This window comes from Falco punctatus, assembly GCF_963210335.1.
Source record: "Falco punctatus genome assembly, chromosome: 6".
Taxonomy (NCBI): Eukaryota; Metazoa; Chordata; class Aves; order Falconiformes; family Falconidae; genus Falco; species Falco punctatus.
The window spans coordinates 31951041-31970347 of record NC_137585.1 but is presented as its reverse complement, the minus strand read 5'-3'; the positions used below and the strand labels follow the sequence as shown (position 1 = coordinate 31970347).

At 39.0% G+C, this 19307-nt stretch overlaps 1 protein-coding gene across 2 annotated transcripts in view; it reads right to left on the bottom strand.

Moving 5' to 3' along the window:
* Window positions 1–19307, bottom strand: part of POLR3B (RNA polymerase III subunit B) — an 84828-nt gene that overhangs the window by 60760 nt on the left and 4761 nt on the right. For both annotated transcript variants that reach the window (XM_080394037.1, XM_080394036.1), the window contains exons 3-9: window positions 17355–17411; window positions 17205–17269; window positions 16631–16706; window positions 13432–13532; window positions 9801–9892; window positions 8513–8630; window positions 7323–7431 (exon numbers count right to left, since the gene is read on the bottom strand). In XM_080394037.1, coding sequence (XP_080250163.1) covers window positions 7323–7431; window positions 8513–8630; window positions 9801–9892; window positions 13432–13532; window positions 16631–16706; window positions 17205–17269; window positions 17355–17411 — 618 coding nt within the window. The remainder of the gene's footprint in view (window positions 1–7322; window positions 7432–8512; window positions 8631–9800; window positions 9893–13431; window positions 13533–16630; window positions 16707–17204; window positions 17270–17354; window positions 17412–19307) is intronic.

Below are 19307 nucleotides of genomic sequence, written 5' to 3'. Positions count from 1 at the left end.
TCTCTTACCACAAGCAATTTCGTAAACTCAGTTGACTGCCATGCAGCACGTCCTATTTGAGAAACATTTATAATTTACGCCTTTGCAGCTCTCTGCATTTAGAAGATGACTTCACTACACAATTCCACTTGAAAGCCATCCTATTATTTCACTGATCCTTGGACACCTTGTTAGACTTTATACTGCGGAAAAAGCTTAATAAACTAAGAAAGTGCTTAACAGGTTTAGAAAAATCTCTCTATCAGTAAGTGTTTCAAGGTGGCAGCCAGCAGTGCAGGCCTTTGTGGATTCCAGATGGTGCTAAAGCTCCCCTCTTCACACATTTGCCTGGAGCTCTGCCATATCAAGAAATGGAATAATCTCACTAAACCTCTTCTGGCTGAGTTATAATGTTTCTCAGAACTTTTTGAGGAAGTTACGTTTGCATTCATATTATTCCTCTAAGTGCCTGCCACAAAGACCACTGTAAATAATGGCCTATGTAGACCCTAGTATTCTGGTCCTCATTAAAAACTGGCAGTGTCCCAAAAAGTCACATTTTCCTCCAAAATGCATAAATACCTTCCCTTCTTACTGCCTTCATTGGGCATCACTTTGCTTAATACCTAGCTAACACTATCCCCTCACAAAACTGTTGCTCTGATTGTGAAGTATCCAGCTTTTTTTTTTATCTTTTCTTCTTTAATTTCTTCTCTTTTTCAGCAGACAAGTGCAAAAGTAGCACACCCACAAGAGTGTGAGAACATGCCCATTTTCAGTGCAAAGCACAGATCACCATCTTGGACCTGAGTGCCAAATCAAGACACAGTTACTTCACCAGATAAGAGTGTTCCAGTAAATAGTCACCCCTCTGATCTCAAGGCTCTTTTCAGAAACAGCAATTGTCCATGTGTTATTTCTGTAGTTCAGATCTCTGTTTTTCAATTATTATTATGCTCACTCACCCTTTTAAATAAGGTTGCACAGTAGTTAAACCCCAGCAGAGAAGTTAACAAAAATCCTAATGACCTGATAGCCAGACTCATAAGAAAAATCTACAAAAGCATGAAAGCTTCAAAATAGTAATTTCCCACCTGTCTAGGACTTAATAGCTGACCAGCAAACCAGTTTAGGAACCACAATCGGATTCATACACTCATATTCATATTGCACTCAGCTACAGAAGACCAAAATTTTATTAAAGGAATCTTTGTGCCATTCTAGGCACATATACCAGGAATACATTTATCTAAAGCACATCAAATACAAGCTGATAAGATATCATCCTACTTCTGTCCACCAGGTTAATTTTAGGATGGCAACCAGATTGTAATAGTCATGTAAAAAGTGAACAAAACAAGTAGGGGGAAAAAAAGTCAACCTGCAGTTTTGCTATGCTCTTTTGCCCATTAAAAAAAAAAACAGAAATCCAAAAAACAGTAAAGAAGGTTGATGATTTCTTCTAGCGTGATGAATTCTCTGATCAGAAGTTCGACAGCAAGATGAGAATAGGACTTATCATTAGGCCCATTTATATTTCTAGTTGAAGTCTAGCAGCAAACTCACTTGAGAATCTGAATTTGTGTGTTGGCAAGGCTGGGGTCTGCCACCAAACAATACATGTTGTATTATTCGATAAGTGCAAACTGGGGGAAATTGATTTATGACTAATGACTAAAAACTTAGACAAATAACTGAAAAAGATGTGCTGATACAACAGCCTAAAAGTAAACCCATTTAGTCTCCTCTGTACTCTCAACAATCACAGGCAGAGCTGCACACACAACTCCATCTACATGCAATACTAATAGGGAACACAACAGCCTATGCTGGTATCAGATAGATTTGTAATCTTAACACTTGCTCTTCTAGTAAATTTGGCCCTGATGTTGTACTTCCACAAAAAAATCAAAACCAAAAAGGTACTCCAGAATTAGTCTGTAACATCACTAGGATAGTAACAAAATATTCCTGGGTTGTTGCTTTCCTTACAGAAACACTGATGGCATTCAAAGTAGGAATGTGTCCTGCTCTTACGATCCCAAGACAAAGCCGACTATAAGTGAATTAACATAAAACAAAGACACAAAAAAAAAAAAAAGAGAGAGACAAGATGTCTCGTATATTTTTGATTGGAAGACAAAGCCACAAAGGGTTAATTTTTTTTTTGGTGGGGGTGGGGTGGGGTGGGTGGAGGCGAAGGAGACATTGCAAAGGGATACCTTAACAGTAGCAGTGAAAGGATGAGGGGATGAGGAAGGAGACAGTAGCAGGCTGTTGAAGAGCATGGTTGGAAGGCTAGTAGTCAATGGACATGAGACAGACAAGTCAAAGCAATCATTCATAATATTCAGATCTTCCTGTGTTCAAGCGGGACAAAGTGGTCCAACTGGGGTCAGCCGCTTCCTAAGACTGGGGATGTCCCTGCTGCCCAAAATGTGTGTGTGCGCAAACACACGCACATATGACAGAGTGTGCACGACAGAGTGCAAGCCCAGCTCTTCCTCCCCCAGCTCCTGCCTTAATGATGATGTCTAGGCGTTTCCATGGCACTTCCCTAGAATGCAGTTCTGCAGTCCATCAGGCTAAATTACAGAACGGAGACAGGCAGATGACTGGATTAAAAAGATGTCAGGGAAGTTCAAGGTTGACATCACAGAGAGAATTGGTCTGGAGCTTTCATAATTCAAAATATACAAGTTATGAAACTGCAGCCATGGGAACCCATAATTCTGCAGATCCAGTAAGACCACCATTCAGCTGTTTCTCTAGAGTTGCTCTTAACAGCTCCAAGACTAACACAGGTTTGTAAAAATGAAACTTGATCTGCTGTTCAAACCTTTTGCCGCAGGTCCTAGAGCAGCTCCTTATAGCTCCCACATAAACTAAAGATACTTCACCTAGTGATTCAGGTTGTAAAATTCAACTTTAAGTCCCCCTAGGTTACCTATAATTCTCTTCCTTCTCCAACTAGTTTTGGTGCAGCATGCAACCTTCATTTACTTCAGCTCCCAGGACTCACTCAAGTCCACTGAACCAAGATCACAAACCCAAAAGAAAAATAGCCTTTACCTTAAAACAGCTCTAACCCCTGCAATGTAGTGAGTTCCCTGCAAAAGCCACAGCATGACGTCACCCGTAACCCTAACGTTTTTCAGGATAGAAACACCCTTAAGTACTACACAAATATTCCACACCTCCTCTAACGCTCATTGCTACCTAAACCTGCTTGAGCTCCACCCCCCACCCCCACCCAGGTAAAGTGTACATAGCTCATAGCCTGACATATTCAAAAAACCCACTACACACAGTTCACACAGCCCTGTGATCTGTGGACAACTACCACACAGCTAAAACAAGGTCTCCTGGGGCTGCAGGTCAACTCAGGACACCCTAAACACAAATCTGGTTGCATGTGTATTAACTAATGAAGCAGCGTTACGCAGTAAGCAGGAAGCAACTTAGTCATGTCTGTTTCCCGTAACAAGGCAGTTAACAACCCTTCAAAAACCTCAACAAATACATACTTTGGGGGCAAAACTGTCCAATTTATATCACTACTTCAAACCAAAACCTGCATTTACATATAAAGTGGCCATACAAATACTTCTGTCACTTTCAAGAAGAAAGGTCAGGGGGAAAGTATTTAAGCTATTACCACACAAAGCACTAACTCCATCGCATCTGAAGAACAGACACTTCAAGTCTGCCCTAGAACAGTGCCAGGACATCGCCTTTTATAGCCTATCAAATTGCAGTTAGCTGTGGTCAATGTGCTAAACTTCACAAAACCACAACTTACATGTGTTCAGCACAACTAGCTCTTAAATCTCCAAGTATGCCAATCACAAAGATCCTTACAGGTCTGGATGGCAGAAAAGCAAAGCAGCAGAACATGGTCATTCAGACTTGAGGTAGAAGAGACTATGGATAAGGATGAACTGCACAGCAGATGCCCTCTTTAGGGTGACATTACACAGTCCAGCCTCCCCACCTATCCAGATCAAGGGACCTTTAGATCCAAACTATTTCCACCTCTCCCCACAGCCTATGAACATGGGTTTCCTTCCTCACCATGAAAGGAAAGAAAGACAGGCTGTATGTTTGCTGTGTGTTCAGGTCTTGTCCCGGTATGCAGCTGTGTCCATGACTCATGCCTGAAACAGGAAAGTGCTCTCAAGATTCTAGTCTAGGGAGCTCTTTATGAATTTTAGCCCTCAGCTGTGTCAGCGGGTGGTGTTTGTAACACTCCCTACTTCATAGCCCTTGATTTTGACAAAGATGTTTAAGCAATATTAGTATACCTGCACTTTACAGTTGCAGTACCTTTAAATCCACATTAGATCACAGATCTCCAATATTTGCTTTCTTTTCTATGAAGTTACAATGATTTTCTGTACCTAACCTACATCTTAAGTCATGTGCAGGAACACTGGGCCATTTAAAGCTATTGGGACTAGAAGACGATCCAAAACTGCCCAACCTTCTCCCGCTGATTCTCAGTTCCTGACAAAACTGTCCCCTCTAGCTGGCCCTTAAACTGAATAGCAGTCCTCTACCAATTACAGTCATTTTCTTAGTCAAAACACAGAGGTTTGTGGAACTTGGTTGCAGCTGGATACTGGTCTGGGAAAAACTGCACAGCAATAGATTTTTGTCATTGCCTTCTCTGTTTATTTTTCAGTTGGAAATTCTACAAGCAGTTGCTACAGTAAAAGTTAAGGATGCAAAAGCAACCACAACTTCAGACCTTAGATTGTCTGTACAGCTTAACTTTGCCCCTTGCAGATGTGTATCTCTAAACTACAAGAAGCACAACACTTACTAGTAACAAGGAAGACCCATGCTCCATGCCCAAGGCTTGGGTGACAGCAGAAAGGAATTATTCTCCTTGCTTTTCCAACAAATCTCCTACGTATAACTGCCATGTGAGAGAGCTGACGCTACATGGAGATTCCTAAGTTAGGGATTTTCCAGGGCTACAGCATTTGCAAGCTTGCTTCTAGTAGTTAAATACAATAAAGTAATACTGCATGACAGCAATGCCCAGGAAAGCAGGAAAGATCAGAGGCCAGTGCCTGCCTGATAATCCATTGAAAAGATTCTCTGGCATTTTTAGTTCCCAGCTGGAGACTCATCAAAAGTGAACAGAAGAAACCTGAAGTTCACATGTTATTAAAGGAAAGGTAACGAAAATGATCACTCACAAGTACAGTTAAGTGCCGGTCAAGAATGGAACATTCAGAATAGCTAAAAGCGGGTGCAGCTAGTTTGTAACTGGGTTAAAGCACTACAGCAAGTAGCTTCTAAAAACTGTAACCCCTTATTCAATAAATAAATAAAAAAATATGCCACATCATCTGGAATATAAAAGATACATATAGACAGGAGCATAATTACAGCAAGCATTGTCAGAAGGTGATCAAATAGTCATACAATGCTGCTTAAAAAGAACCCAAACAACCACCTCCAAAGACTTAATAACCCTGAGCAGTTACTCTTCTGTGAGCAGGTATTTATCTGTACCAGCAGGGGGTGACAAAATGTAATAAAATTCTGTAAGTGAAGGTGGAATCCAGCTGTTTGGTACTCTGAGCAAATGGATTAAGAGACACATTAACACTTTCCTGCAACAGAAAAGTTGTGAACTGAATCCTGACACTTTTATGTGCATTTCTCAACACAAATAATTTCTCAACCTCCTTTAACACTGGTCACTAAAACCAGATGATCACTTCCAGCTACTTGAAGAGATTAGCTTAATCAGAGACAACAGACATTTGTTTCTCAAGTCTAAATCCAATTATTAAACTATTTTCTAGTACCAAACCCAAAGCACTCGCTACAAGAAAACCGATTCTTAAAACTACATCAGCCAAAATGCTGTGGTAATAGAGAAAACCCCGTACCTGCCGACACCAACAGATCAGCGCTGCTGGCAGAACCCGTTTGGATGCTGTGAGCGAGTGCTGCCCTCTGCTGGCAGTTTATTTCCTCAAGTGATTACCACGTTCCCAAACCTCCTGTGTGCTGCGTTAACCATTACAGTGAAGACGGTAAAGGGAGATGTAGGATTTACTTGTATTGGTTGCTAGATACAGTCAGAGGCATTTCTGTGCCCTAAGCCACCTTCCCTGTGAAAAGTGCCTCCAGGACTGCCGCCCAATTTCCTTCTGCATGCACAGGGCACCAGGCTGCAAACCCACCGGCAGCAGTGAAGTCTATAGGACAGGAGGGAGCAGTTGGAAGGACAGATCCTAGCCTAAAAGCCTGGCCATGCTCTGCTGTCTTCTCTGGCAGCCCTGCAGTGCATGTCCACTCATCACCTTCACTGGCTGTAGCCCACGTGTTCAATACCACAGACAGATGGGCTACCAGCCTGCTCCCAGTCCTGTCGAGCAGCTAGGGAAAAGTCATCATTATGCCTTCAGTTGCGTGCACCCTTGAGTGAACTAAAATCAAAGAGAGGAGCAGAGGGCAAAAGAAAGCCGTTCTGGCAGTTTCACAAGCTATGAGGTCCAAGGCATGACACCGTCACCAGCTCAGCTGGCAGGACAAATACTTCTCAATTCTTGCCCAGAATCAGGGGTGGATGCCTCTCATGGCCCTTTGTCAGCCCCACCAGGGATCTCTTCAAAGCTGCGATGCCTGCCCAGGCAGTCACCGCACTTAAGATACTAGTGAGTGTTCCCGACCCAAGCAGGGATTCAGGGATTCCGAAGCATTCTGACTGAGGCAGAGCTCATTCACAAGGGAAGGAATTAAAGTGCCAAGAAATGCAAGCCACTCTAGTAATCTTAAAGGATGTAGCAATAGGTCTAAGAACTGCAAGCCTTCCCCAGAGGCTATCAGTGTTGTTTACAGTTATGACTGGAAGTCATGTATAAGGAGCTCATGGCTGTCATGTCCCCAGACCTGAAACCCAGGGTGTTGAGCGACTTTGCAGTCCAAAAGTTTCAGGTGGGGGCAGGGGAGCGGGGCAAACCGAGAAATGAAGACCCTTAACACAAGTTTGCTACATAGCTCACAACAAAAGAAACCAAAACCTTCTGACTTTCTGTAGCAACAGGAGCAGAGAGAGCAGTGCTGAGGGACCTTACAAAGCAGTAAGGGGTGGCAGGCATTTGTCTTGGCACAGCAATGTTCTCCTTGCAGACAAATGCAGCACTTTTTCTTTTTGCTGTACAATAAAGATAACTTCCCAGGGGAAAAAAAGCTAGCACTTTCTAAGTCCTGCCAAGTCCTTCTATACATATTAAATTCTGAGAGGTGCTGCCACCAACCTTCCTTCTTGAGCTACAGCATAGCTTTTTTTCTTTTTCTTCAAACCAACAGCTGATTACCTTAAATATGATAGCAATGGGAATATCTTCTGACAGAGTGTTGTGCCTCAGGTAAAATCTTCCTTGTTTCACAACCATATTTGTTCTGCTCTTCTTCTCATGAGTGGAGCTGAAGTTAAAAAAAAAAAAAGAAATATTATGTCCAACAGAAAGATTGCACTGACACTCCAAGAACCTTCTGTATAAAAAAACTTCTCAAGCTTGAGCAGTCTTGCAGCTGAATTAGTCCCACTTTCTCCTCTTAAAAATTGTATTAAAACAGCCAGACATCAACCCATAACTCCAAGGTAATAGGGTGTTATCACCTGTGATGGGGAAGGTCAATATTCAACTTAAGCAAACAGAAGCCTGTACTTCTCAAAATCATCTTTGCATGCTTTTATCATCGACTTGCATGTAACCAGCAAGGTCAAACTGCACACAAATACGGTGGCAACAGCAGTAATGAGATAACAGTATTTTGTATTGTATGTTTAACCTCATCTAGGCTTACTGAGGAACAGTAAAGTAGCTAGGAGAGAGACGCATGAGACTTCTGGGGAAGAAAAAACAGCCCTCCCACTGAATTTTTATCTGTACCAGCAGGGGGTGACAAAATGTAATAAAATTCTGTAATTCTGTATAATGTGAACAAGCACATTATACCAGCAGGCAGCTTAAAAACAAAAAGGCAAACAAATACAAATAAAACTTAGTCAAAGAGGAAGGTCCAAATTTAGACTACCTTGCCATTTTCAATAATTTCTGTACTACAAAAACATAGATTTTTGTTTCCTTCTCAATTGCCTTTAAAAGCTTTCACACCAGTTTGATTTAGTCAGATAAAAGGTTACATCCAATTTCCACTGCAGTAACTTCATGTTACTTGCTGCAAAATGAGACCAAATACCATTGGTTAGGAAGTGCAGCTTTATGTTAAAAATTAGATCTTGCTCTTCCTAGTCTGACATGAACCCTGAAGCATATGAGCAACTTCGATTTATTTTTGTGGGAATACTGTACTAACTGATCATGGAATTGATATTTTAGCATACAAAATGACAGTAGCAAGACAGGGGCATTGAATGTCTACAGCTTTTTCCCATTAAACTATACTAGGAAGAAAAACTACACAGCTCCTACAACTACAACTATGACCTTCTAAAGCTTTGATTTTATCTCTTTTATGTAATTATAGGCATTTACCATACCTGGTAACGGAAGCACCAACTGTGCCCTTTCTATCAGCTTCCACAATTATTCTGTTTTTAGATAACTGCTCTTGAATAAGAATTACTTTCTCTACACCTTTAACAATGAAATAGCCACCTATTAAATAGAAAAGAAAGATTTTGCATGTCAGTACCTTTGCACCTTCTTCAATATTCATTTAAATATAAATTATTAGAAAGGACAAAACAGAAGAGTAAATTCTCCCTTAAAAGAGTAAAGAGCAAACCCTGTGTGGAACCTGTCATAACTACGAAAACGTTCCACTAGACTAAACAGAAATTTTGCTAAGCTCACATATAGTATTTGAGATCTAACACTTTATCTGGGAAGGATTTCAACAGAAAGAACCCACAGGCAGACCAAAACCTGTAAAAGCTGTAAAAAAACCACAAACCTGTAAGGTAACCATACTTGTTAAAAGATGTTATAGAATTATTAGTTCTACAAATTAGGTAAAAATATTGCTTGCCAGAAAAGCATACTATAAATTATATCAAAAAAGAACCAGCCATTTCAGATGCCTGGTAACAAAGAAAGAGAAAGTCTTCCATAATTAACAACTTGCTCTCTCTGGCACTCTGGGGAGAAATTTCTTTTGCATTACTTTTTAAAATGCATTTTAATGCCCTTGTTGTATCTAAGACAATCTAAGGAATCTGCACATGAGCCATGTCAGATTCCCCTCTTAGACTGTAGCTATCTATTAATGCTCCTCCAGCACAGCACGTCACCGTACCTTGCCATCACAAGCAAGCACGGTACATGTCCAGCGTACGCTTCAAAAGCGGCAGATAAAACCCAAAGAAGTTGCTTGTTATAATCCTTCATCTCCTCTCTACATTTCAAATATTAATATGTAACACTTTATTCTTACTTTATAAAGGGCAGCAAGTGAGAGTTCCTGAAGGACACCATTATACTTCACTCTCCCCTGATTCACTTCATTTTCATGAACAAACTCCACCTTTGTTCCCATGTAACACATCACTGTACAATACTATATATACACTCTTCAACTTTTTCAAAATTTTGGTCTATTTTTTTTGTGGTTGAATACTCCTCTGCAAATACAAACATTCCATGCTGTCACCATTTCTTACTACTTTCAAAAGCCTGCCAAGTTCTTTTAGTTACAAGCATACACTTGAGAAGTTCCCACAGCAACTTCAAAGTGGCAGGAAACATACCAATGGGGTATTTCTTTGCTAAAAAACATTTAAAATTAAAAGTAAAGATGGGAAAGAAAGAGCATGAGTGCAAATGTACCTGGATCTAAAGGACATTCGTTAAGTTTGGCAAATTCTGCTGGAGTTTTCCCGGTAAGAACGCAATTGGAGCTACGCAGCATTATAGGCATTCTGCAAGAAAAGCAGTTACACTTTTACTTTAGGTTCAGATAGAAAAATATGAATAGCCAAGTTCAGAACAAAACCCATGCTGAAGAAACCGGAGAAAACACATTTAAGGTAATTAGAACACATGCAAGCAACGAACAATAGGCTTTTCCTTTAATCCCACCTTTTTTCATTGAACATGTAGTTTGAAAACAGACCTGAAACTGCACACCTACTGACAGAAACTGTAGACTTCCTACTTAATTTTTGTGCAGCTACTACAGGCATCCAGGACAAGCACAGTCACGAAGACCAATGACTACCAGTGCAAAGACTCCTGGTCCCCAAAAACAGTACAGTCTGCACTGAAGACCACACCATTGCAGATCCACAGTTACCAGTTTTAATTAGGAAAAGCTAGTTCAGACCTGATTTCCCACATCACAATGACACCTTACGGCTGCAGATAGACAGTGCCTCTAACACATAACCCAGGCATGAAGTTTCCCCAGTAGTAGCTCTTGATTTCTCTAGTGTCTTAGCACAGAAGCCTGCAGCAAGCATTTTGTGAAGCAACATGAAGTGGTGGAAAATTATTCCAAGAAATTAAATACAAATTCTATGCTTAGGGAGGGAAAAAAAGCAGATAAACTAAAGAGGCACAGACTGGTTGGAGGCAAAATTTCTTCACCATGAAGACATTCAAGTAGTGGAATAAAGTGCATGGAGAAGCTGGGCAGTCTCCATGTATGGAGGTCTTCAAGACCTAACAGGATAAAGACGGCTGACCCCATTTTGAGCAGGAGGTTGTACTAGAGACCTCCTGAAGTCTCTTCCAACCTGAATTACTCTGTCACCCTGTGATGAAATGCAGTGTTCACATTCATTTGGTTTTGTGTTTACATTGCAGTCTTACTAGGAATTCAACTAGGCTTATTCAAAAACTAACCAACAATGATTTTGCAGTTATTATTTAAAAGTGGACTTCTACAGTCAGCTTCATAACATAGCTTTCCACTCTCAGATTTTTCCTTAAAACTTTTGAAAGAAAACATATTTCACTTCCAAAGAAAAAGCTGCATTTTGCACAAGATGAAAACAGCTTATCACTACAACTACCAAAAGAACTCCAAGCCCTTTAGTCTCTTCTACAAAAAAGTGGACTTTTGGTCCAGCTTACAGAATTTCACTCCTTGGTGCACAGTCTTTGTAAGACCTATGTGCCAGGTGTTTGCTAAGACATATTTTGACAAAATTTATCTATGATTTCTACTACGGAACTATTTGCAACCTCAGAGATACTTAATTCAGAATTATTCCAACACAAATTAAGAGTAGGAAGCTTTTGCTAATGAAGTTACCTTTCTTGTATGCAAATTTTATCAATTATTTGAATTTCTTGACCATTTTTATATTCTTTTATCTTAAAAGACAACTGAGGAACTCAAAATTCTTTATTTTTGAAGAGAATAAAAAGCTACCTTGTCACTACAGTGCTCTATACAGATAATCTACTTGCTTCAGTCATTTCATTGAGAAAGTGTTTCCTAGAGATAAGAAGCTTCATATGATAATCTTGTATCACACACAATAAGCCTAATGCATTGGCTATTTATATCAGAAACAGTAACCAATTGGCAAAAGAAAGCTCAAAATGGAGTATGTAAATGCCAAAACTGAAAACTCCAGTGAAACAGATTTCACCAAGTATGTATTCTTTATTTCACTGGTGAACAATAAAATATTTTGCAATTAACGTAAGACATTATATACAGTAACTCATTCTCCTTTTGAGGACAGAATCTGATTTTTTAATTATCTGAAGAACGGGAAGAGAATAAAAAAAAGGGAAAATAAAGTTATTGAATTTCTGTGCATAAATTTGGAATGCTATGAAGCATTCAAAGGAAATTTTCCTTTTTAAAGACAAAAAGACATTGCCCTGGGGTTTTTTTATTTCTAACACACATAGGTTATCAGTGACTCTGCCAAACAACAGAAATAAGAGATGAAAGAACATACAGCTTTGCTGTCCCAGTCTAAACTACATATCAAACAAGAACATTGTATATACTCACCCAACAAAAAGAACCCAGCATAATACTAGGGATAGAGGAGGAAAATTATTCCCCATGGAAATAATAACCGGATATTAAGCTTTTAACAGCAAAAATATTTTCTGCATGTATGCCCTTAAAACCAGTCAGATGACAGAACTTCATTTCTTAATGAAGAGTGCTTTTTTTGCCATGACCTTACTTCATAGGAAAAAGAGGAATTTACAGGAACAGGCCTTAATGTAAGATGCAAAGATGCAACACACTAGTGCTGTGCAGTAATTTATTCTTTTCCAGTATATTATGGAGGCTTTACAAGTCTTCTTCAGTCCACCTTTTTTTTGTTGTTTTTTTTTTTTTATACAGAGAGATGTAGACAACTATCTAACTAGTTTTTGTTGTGCTTCTCTTAGCTATAAGTTACCCTTTAAAGTACTGTCTTTTGTATACAAATTGCTAACCATTTTGGTAAAAACACACATTAACTTTTTTCTTTGCCTACAGCACACACTGTAAAATAATTCAAAGGACTCAAATTTATATGGCCTTTTAAAAACTTTTCTTAAAAAGTTACTTAGAGCAATAAACTGACTACAGCTACAGAAGTTTCATTTATCATGTTCTATTGACAGATCTGAAGTGTATCTTTTTATATGACAGCTTAAAATTTCACTACAAGAAGTGTAGCTCCTTAAATATCTATTTTCTCTTTCCTGCCAGTCAGTATTCCAACTTTGGTAAGATGCATAGTCACACAGTAAACAATCTCTGTAAGGCACTGACCTTTAAAGTCGGCAGCATTTGTCTTTAAGAAACTCTGTCTACAAAAGACAGACACCTTTATTGCCTTTCAAATGCAATTTTGCTTTCAATAAATGCTAGCACTGTCAGGAATTTTGCCTTTTTGGTATGGTTAAGAGCTTGTTTTTCTCTAAAAGGCACATTATTTTTTTCTTTAAGAAATCAGATGTCCTTCACAATACTAATAACCTCAAGTAATTTGACAGGCTTTAGAAAAACAAAACCAGTAAAAAAATCCTCAACACTTACCCACAAAGCTCAGCCTTGGCTCTAAACCAAATCAATTTTAAAGGAGAGCTTAACCTCATACAGAAGAACCCATGCTTGCTTTACTGGTTTTACCATCCAACTTCCACAGATGTATATCCACATATTATGTGTGAAAGAGTGGGTAATTTGCCTACAAAGCAAATATGACTTATTTTCATTTTGCAATAACACAACTTGAAGCTTGAGTATTCTCTCATGTATTTCCCTCTTTGGTTTTGTATCAGTACAAGCATAGACAACATCCATCCTTATATCCATCCTTCTTTGGAAAGACAAATTTCCAGAAGCTTTTGCAAAACAAGATCTTATTACAGAACTTAACAACCACATCCTGTACAGCTTTTCAAGATTTGCCTGCTCACTGTTTCTTTTAACAAGGAAGTAAGGTCAGCCTACATTTATTTTGCAGTAAAAACTCTTCCCAACACATCTTACCTGCCAATGGGTAATGCATTGCGTATGATCCTCTGGCTACCTCGTGTATATTCAATGTCCACTGTAATCGGGGCAGAGTAAGTCATGTCTCTCAGGCGGCACTAAAAGGAGAACAGTCACGTTGGCTTACAAGCTGAAGACTCTGAAAATATCCTGTGTTATCCCTGTCACCTGTAAGTCCTCACAAAGAAATCATGCAAAACAAAGCTTGACCAAGCTCTTAATGGTACCTGGACTATGTGTCACAGAGTCTCCTGCTTAAAATAAAACCAAAAAAACCCCAAATACAATTACTGTGATGTTTCAAGAGCAGCCAGCAGATCTTCAGAGGATAGCACTGCAGAGCATAACTTCTAAACTGTTTAATTAAACAAGCAGGCCTAATCAGCAGAGCTGACACACAGACCATACTACACCATAGCCTCTGAGAGCAGTGCTCAGCTTAGGGACATTTCTGTATGAAGACTCAAAACAGCTGAAGAGTACTGCTGTCATAAGAAGTTTGATAGAAGGGAATCACATGAGATTAAGAGAGACACTGCACTACCTCATTAACAGAATGAGCAGATCTCACTGTACGGTACTGTTTTCTAAAGATGACTTACAGAAGGCTCACTACAGTATCACTTCCTGTAAGGATTCCCAGAATTTGTTTGCGAATCTCTCACGTGGCAAGAGAAGCAGGATATACATATCTAGGACATTATATAGCTCAAGGCTCAACCATTTCTAACCTGAGCTTTCTGGTTTGCTATCTCCAATCTCTCTCTATGACTCTGCAGCTAGCCCTTAAGGTATTGTGTATTGTCACGCAAGCCAAGGTTTATTGCATTTGCTGAATACAACAGAGCAACTCACAGCAGGTCATTTGTGATCTCTCTGAGTATTCAATACCCTTGAGCTCCAGGATTATAGGTTTATCAGTATTCAGACTTGTACATTTATGGTTCTATAGTCTTTCAGTGTATCGACTATACATTAATAAATGCAATAAAGATTGTGCTGTGTATTAAAGATGCAACTGTATGGGAAAAACATGCCTCAAGAATCTTTGCAAACTGAATGCTCCTTCTCTTCATATTAAAAAGTAAACTACTTCTCTAGTAATAAAATACTGATGTGCACCAGCAGTTTTCAAGCTGTGATTTGTAGGAAACTAGGTCCCATTGTGCTCCAAGCATCTTTATCGAATATAAAAGTAACCTGAGAACATTTCCATTTTCTAATTACTTTAAATTCATCTCTGTGAATAGTTCTTGAAACTCCCATAAGAACTGTGTGAGAAAGAGTCTCAGATAGCTTCATTAATATAACTTCGGTGAAAAAAGGCTTTGAAATTCTTTTTGCATGCTCTGTCCATGCAAGACACAGATATAAAATAAGAATTACACAGTCTAATAGTCCAGCACTTGTATTTTTGTATCACCTTCCTTCAGGTAACTTCCCTTACATTAGACGCCTAGAGGTAAAAGACAGGCATGAGTGGATCTTTGAGGAAAGCAAGGACATAAACCCTCCCAAATTTAGTTGAAGATAGGCAATGTACTCAGACCCTTATGAAAACCTGATCATTTTAGGTGTCTTTGGGAAGGAACTTCATAAGCCTCTAACAGAGAAATGTAATGACATACTCATGAGTATCCAGTCTTTCTGGTTTGTTTTTTTAAATCACATCCCTGGTTTGACATTATTAGCACACTATTTAAGAAAATAACTATGGCCTTCACGTGTGTGTAACACATGGAAAAAAACTGAGAAATGATGCACTAGCGTTAAGGATCAGTAAGGCTATATCTGAGATGCAAGAATAGGTTATTCTAAATTCAAGGTCAACATTCTCTATGAAGCATTTATTTTTTTCTCTTCTGCACATACAGTCACTTTACTTTTAAAGTAAGAAAGCATTTTAATATCTGGATTTTTGCATATGAGTTATTGGCCACAAAATTTTTTGCATGCAATGTCATTCATATGAAAGAAAAAAAAATCATGTTGCATTTTGTGCACATTCAATATATTTAATGTTAACTACACATTTATAAAATGCGTGAGCTGTGCCGTATTACATCTAATTGAACTGTTGATGGCTGAGTTATTGGCCTTACTTAAAATCTTTCCATCAAACTAAAGGAGTTAGTCAGGTCGCTGGAAACAGGTGTGGCTATACACATGAGGCAGCCGCTAGATGGCTTGTTTTTACAGAATTTCTCCAAAGCACAGAATGTATTTCGCGGTAAGAGTCTAAAGCGTGCCACATACACAACATGGAAAACAACCAACAATCCAAGTATCAAGGGTATATAGCACGGAAAAAAACATCTGATATATGAATTGATTTATTACATTGACAGCAGGCTGTATGTAGGTAAATGAGTGCAAGTTTCAAGCTCAGTTCGTGTTCTGAGGCCAGAAGTGGTTGTCAGTACCTTTGCTGCAGTGCTATAAATCTCAAAGCACAGCAGCAGGAGAGGAAGACTTTGTTTCTGAGCAATCTCTGAAAGGAACTGTATGGCTATAGAGTCCTGGAAACGATCCTAAAAGGTTCAAATCTCATCTTAATTTATGCATTTCTTATACATATTCTTATATGTATAGAAGCTAACTTATATCCTGCCAAAAGCAACAGACTGATTTCAGTCAGAGAAGCACTTGTTCTCCAACAGGCATCTTTATTGCAGAAGTACACAATCCATTTGTCAACCTATATGCTTACAGCAGTGCAAAGTAGTTAAATATACTCCCCATAAGGCTAATGTTCTTCTGAAGTTTCCTGTAATTTTATCAACTTCCATCTATTTCTGCTCAAAGTTTCCATTTTTAGTCTCCGACTCAGACTTAAAAACTGTGAGCAAAAAATCAGAGAGATGTTCCCAAAGATGACTGTGAGGGAAGGGGAGACTGAAGTGACCCAGGGTGCAGAGAGTAGCAAGGTTAATATTAAAAAGAAGTTAATAAAAACATCAAAAAACACTACACTGTAGTGTGAGGACTTCAGCTCTGTCATAAGGAGAGCCACAAGCTTACACAAGAGAAGTACTTTTCATTAGTTTCATGGAAACCCACTCAAATACAGCACCATGAAACACTGACTACAGTTATTTGCAAGTCAGGAAAAAAAAATTAATTAAAAAGTTACATGCAGTTAATAGCCAAGGCATTTCCAAGGCCAAACAAACAAGACAGATGCAAACATTAATACCTCATGAGGTGATACAGGTCGTGTCACATTGAAGCTTTCTTCCACATCTGGAGTCCCAACATAGATATTGAGGTACCTGTAATGCAAACGGTTCCATAATGAGCAATGAGCCAAATATTGTTAGGTGACCTGAAAGAAGCAGAATCCTACATATACTGAAAAATGAAGTTACTTTGCTGAACGTAGGTTGATTAATAATGAGCAATCATTTTTCCCAAACTAAGTCATTGTATTTGAGCTGTGTTCTAGTTAGTTAAAATTTAAACTACACATGCAATAAACCCCAGGTTACCTTTGCAAACAGGCAGAAAGAAACTCCCATCTGTCATCCAAAAAGACTAAATTACAGAAGAATGCTGACATAAGGTATTGTTAACAGCTGACTATTAAGTCTGCTTCACACGATTATTCTTTAAATCCTCCCATCTTTCAATGCTCCAAGTAAGAGATAAGTTATGGAAAATACTCTCTTGATTTATACCTACACAAGTGCCTATAAATACTTCATAGCCAATAACAAACCCCTGAGATAGTACGCACACTACTACTGATACGGAAATCATTTCATGCTTACTTCAAGTACCACATTGGGTCAGCATCACTTGTAACTTTTTCATTGGCCTTCATGATTTTCTTTATCTGGAGGGAAAAAAACCAAAACCAACAGAATCATGTGCCTTTTCTGAGTACTAAGAGCCACTCTCTTTCCATCAAGAAAGCATACCTCTACATTGATGAAATAGTTGAATGAGTCTATGTGCTGCTTCACAAGTCCTTTCACCTGGAAAATACACACATGCAGCAAACAAAATTAGCTTCAATAACATTAATCATATAAGGCAGAAGATAGAAGCATTTATAAGTACTTTTGGATCTGTGCTAAATTCTTTCAGTCGACAAAGTTCTGAGAAGTGCCTGGATGATTGGTCTGGTTCTACAATGTACATTTCCAGGTTTACACCAGAGCTGGCATCGTTCTTTGAGTCAGAAAAGTAATTTAGTAACTGTATAAACACCCAATAAATTTTGACAGTCATATAAAACAAACAAGAGCCATTGCAAGTCAAAGTATTTTATCAGTTTGCTGTTATTCTGAAATAATTTTAATCATTTATAGTAAAATTATGACTATGTGTGCTGCTTGGGTCAAGAAGTTGTCTGCAACCCAACAAGAGCAGGTGGCATAAAGAAGAATGAGAGGGAGGGCCAATGAGGCAGGGGAGATGGAAGAAAAGGAGGGTGTGAAAAACAGAAGTTAACAAGCAAGGAAACAGTCACAGGAGGGCAGGACACTCCTAAGAAATCTGAGTTCCATCTGTAGGCAGGAAGAGCGAGAACATGCCCAGGGGTAGTATCACACATAATAAACAGTACCCATTTCCCCAGGTAATGAGTTGATACAGTGTATTTCAAAGATTTAAGTTTAAGGCCTTTACAGCAATCAAAAGAAGGGGGGTGATACTAAGTAAAACGGTCAGGGATTAAAGAAAAAAAAATGTTATGGCTTGAAAGAATACTAAGAGAAGCATTCATTTTGTTAATAGATCTGCGTTTGCAGAAATAAAAGGTGTAACTATCCTAACCACAGTGCAAGATTTCCTTGAAAAGGAAAGAGTGTTAGCTGATACTGAGACACATGCTTAGATGCTCAGAGGGCTTTAATCTTTGAAACACCTTAAGACAACTAACATGTTACAAGGCTTAAAACTTCATACAGAAAACACATATTTACATAGTTCACATGACAGGCAACAGCTAATTCTGAAATTATTAGAAAGAAATAGGAAGCTTAGAATGACAAATCCAGCTGCCCAGTGAAGCCTCTGGGGGTTAAGACAAAGGAGGAATGACTCCAGATCAAAAGTTTCCCTAATTTACAAAAACATTGCACATCATACGACATAGGCAAGAAAATATTATTAATTTATTAGTGCCTAGAAATCAGGCTCGTATTCCTTCCATTTTTTTATGAGGCGATATGAACAGCATTACTGAAAGAAAACTCCACCACAGAAACTGTAATGCACAACATTAGCTTTATATAACTGTATCACTGCTGGCATGAATAAACCGACACGCACAGAAAGGCCAACCACCACCAGCAGCCCCAGAGTAAAGGGCTCACTGGCTGGAAATAATGTGGGATGGATACACTTGGTATAAAGCACATGGCAAACTGCACCTCACAATCAGCAGCCCTCCCTTTCTCAGAGTCTCAGGAATTCAGACAATATCACTAGCTCAAGCTCATGATGGAAGTTCACATGGTTGCTGGGAGAGACACAGAAACCAGATTCATTAGGGCCCTGAAGCATCCTCACAGGCCTGAACCAAGTGAAAACATACACAACCCATAACTGACGCTTGAACTTTGTTTTCCTACCACAAACACTCAAGGGTGCAACAAAAAGAGAAGTGCAGGTATTGAAACTGGGAAGGAAAGGAATGACGAAGTGAGACCACCTTGCTGAAGTGGGCAACGTTTCCAGACAGATGACGGGCGCAGAGGTGACTGCAATTCCCTGAAGGTACCTAAGCACATCACAGACTTTACCAACCATCTTTATGATACAATTTTCATTACTGCCTTTCTCCTTCCTCACTTCCAGCTGTTTTAGTCCTGTTATTACATCCAATGGCATTTTATACAGAAATGTGCTATTCAACTAATTCCATA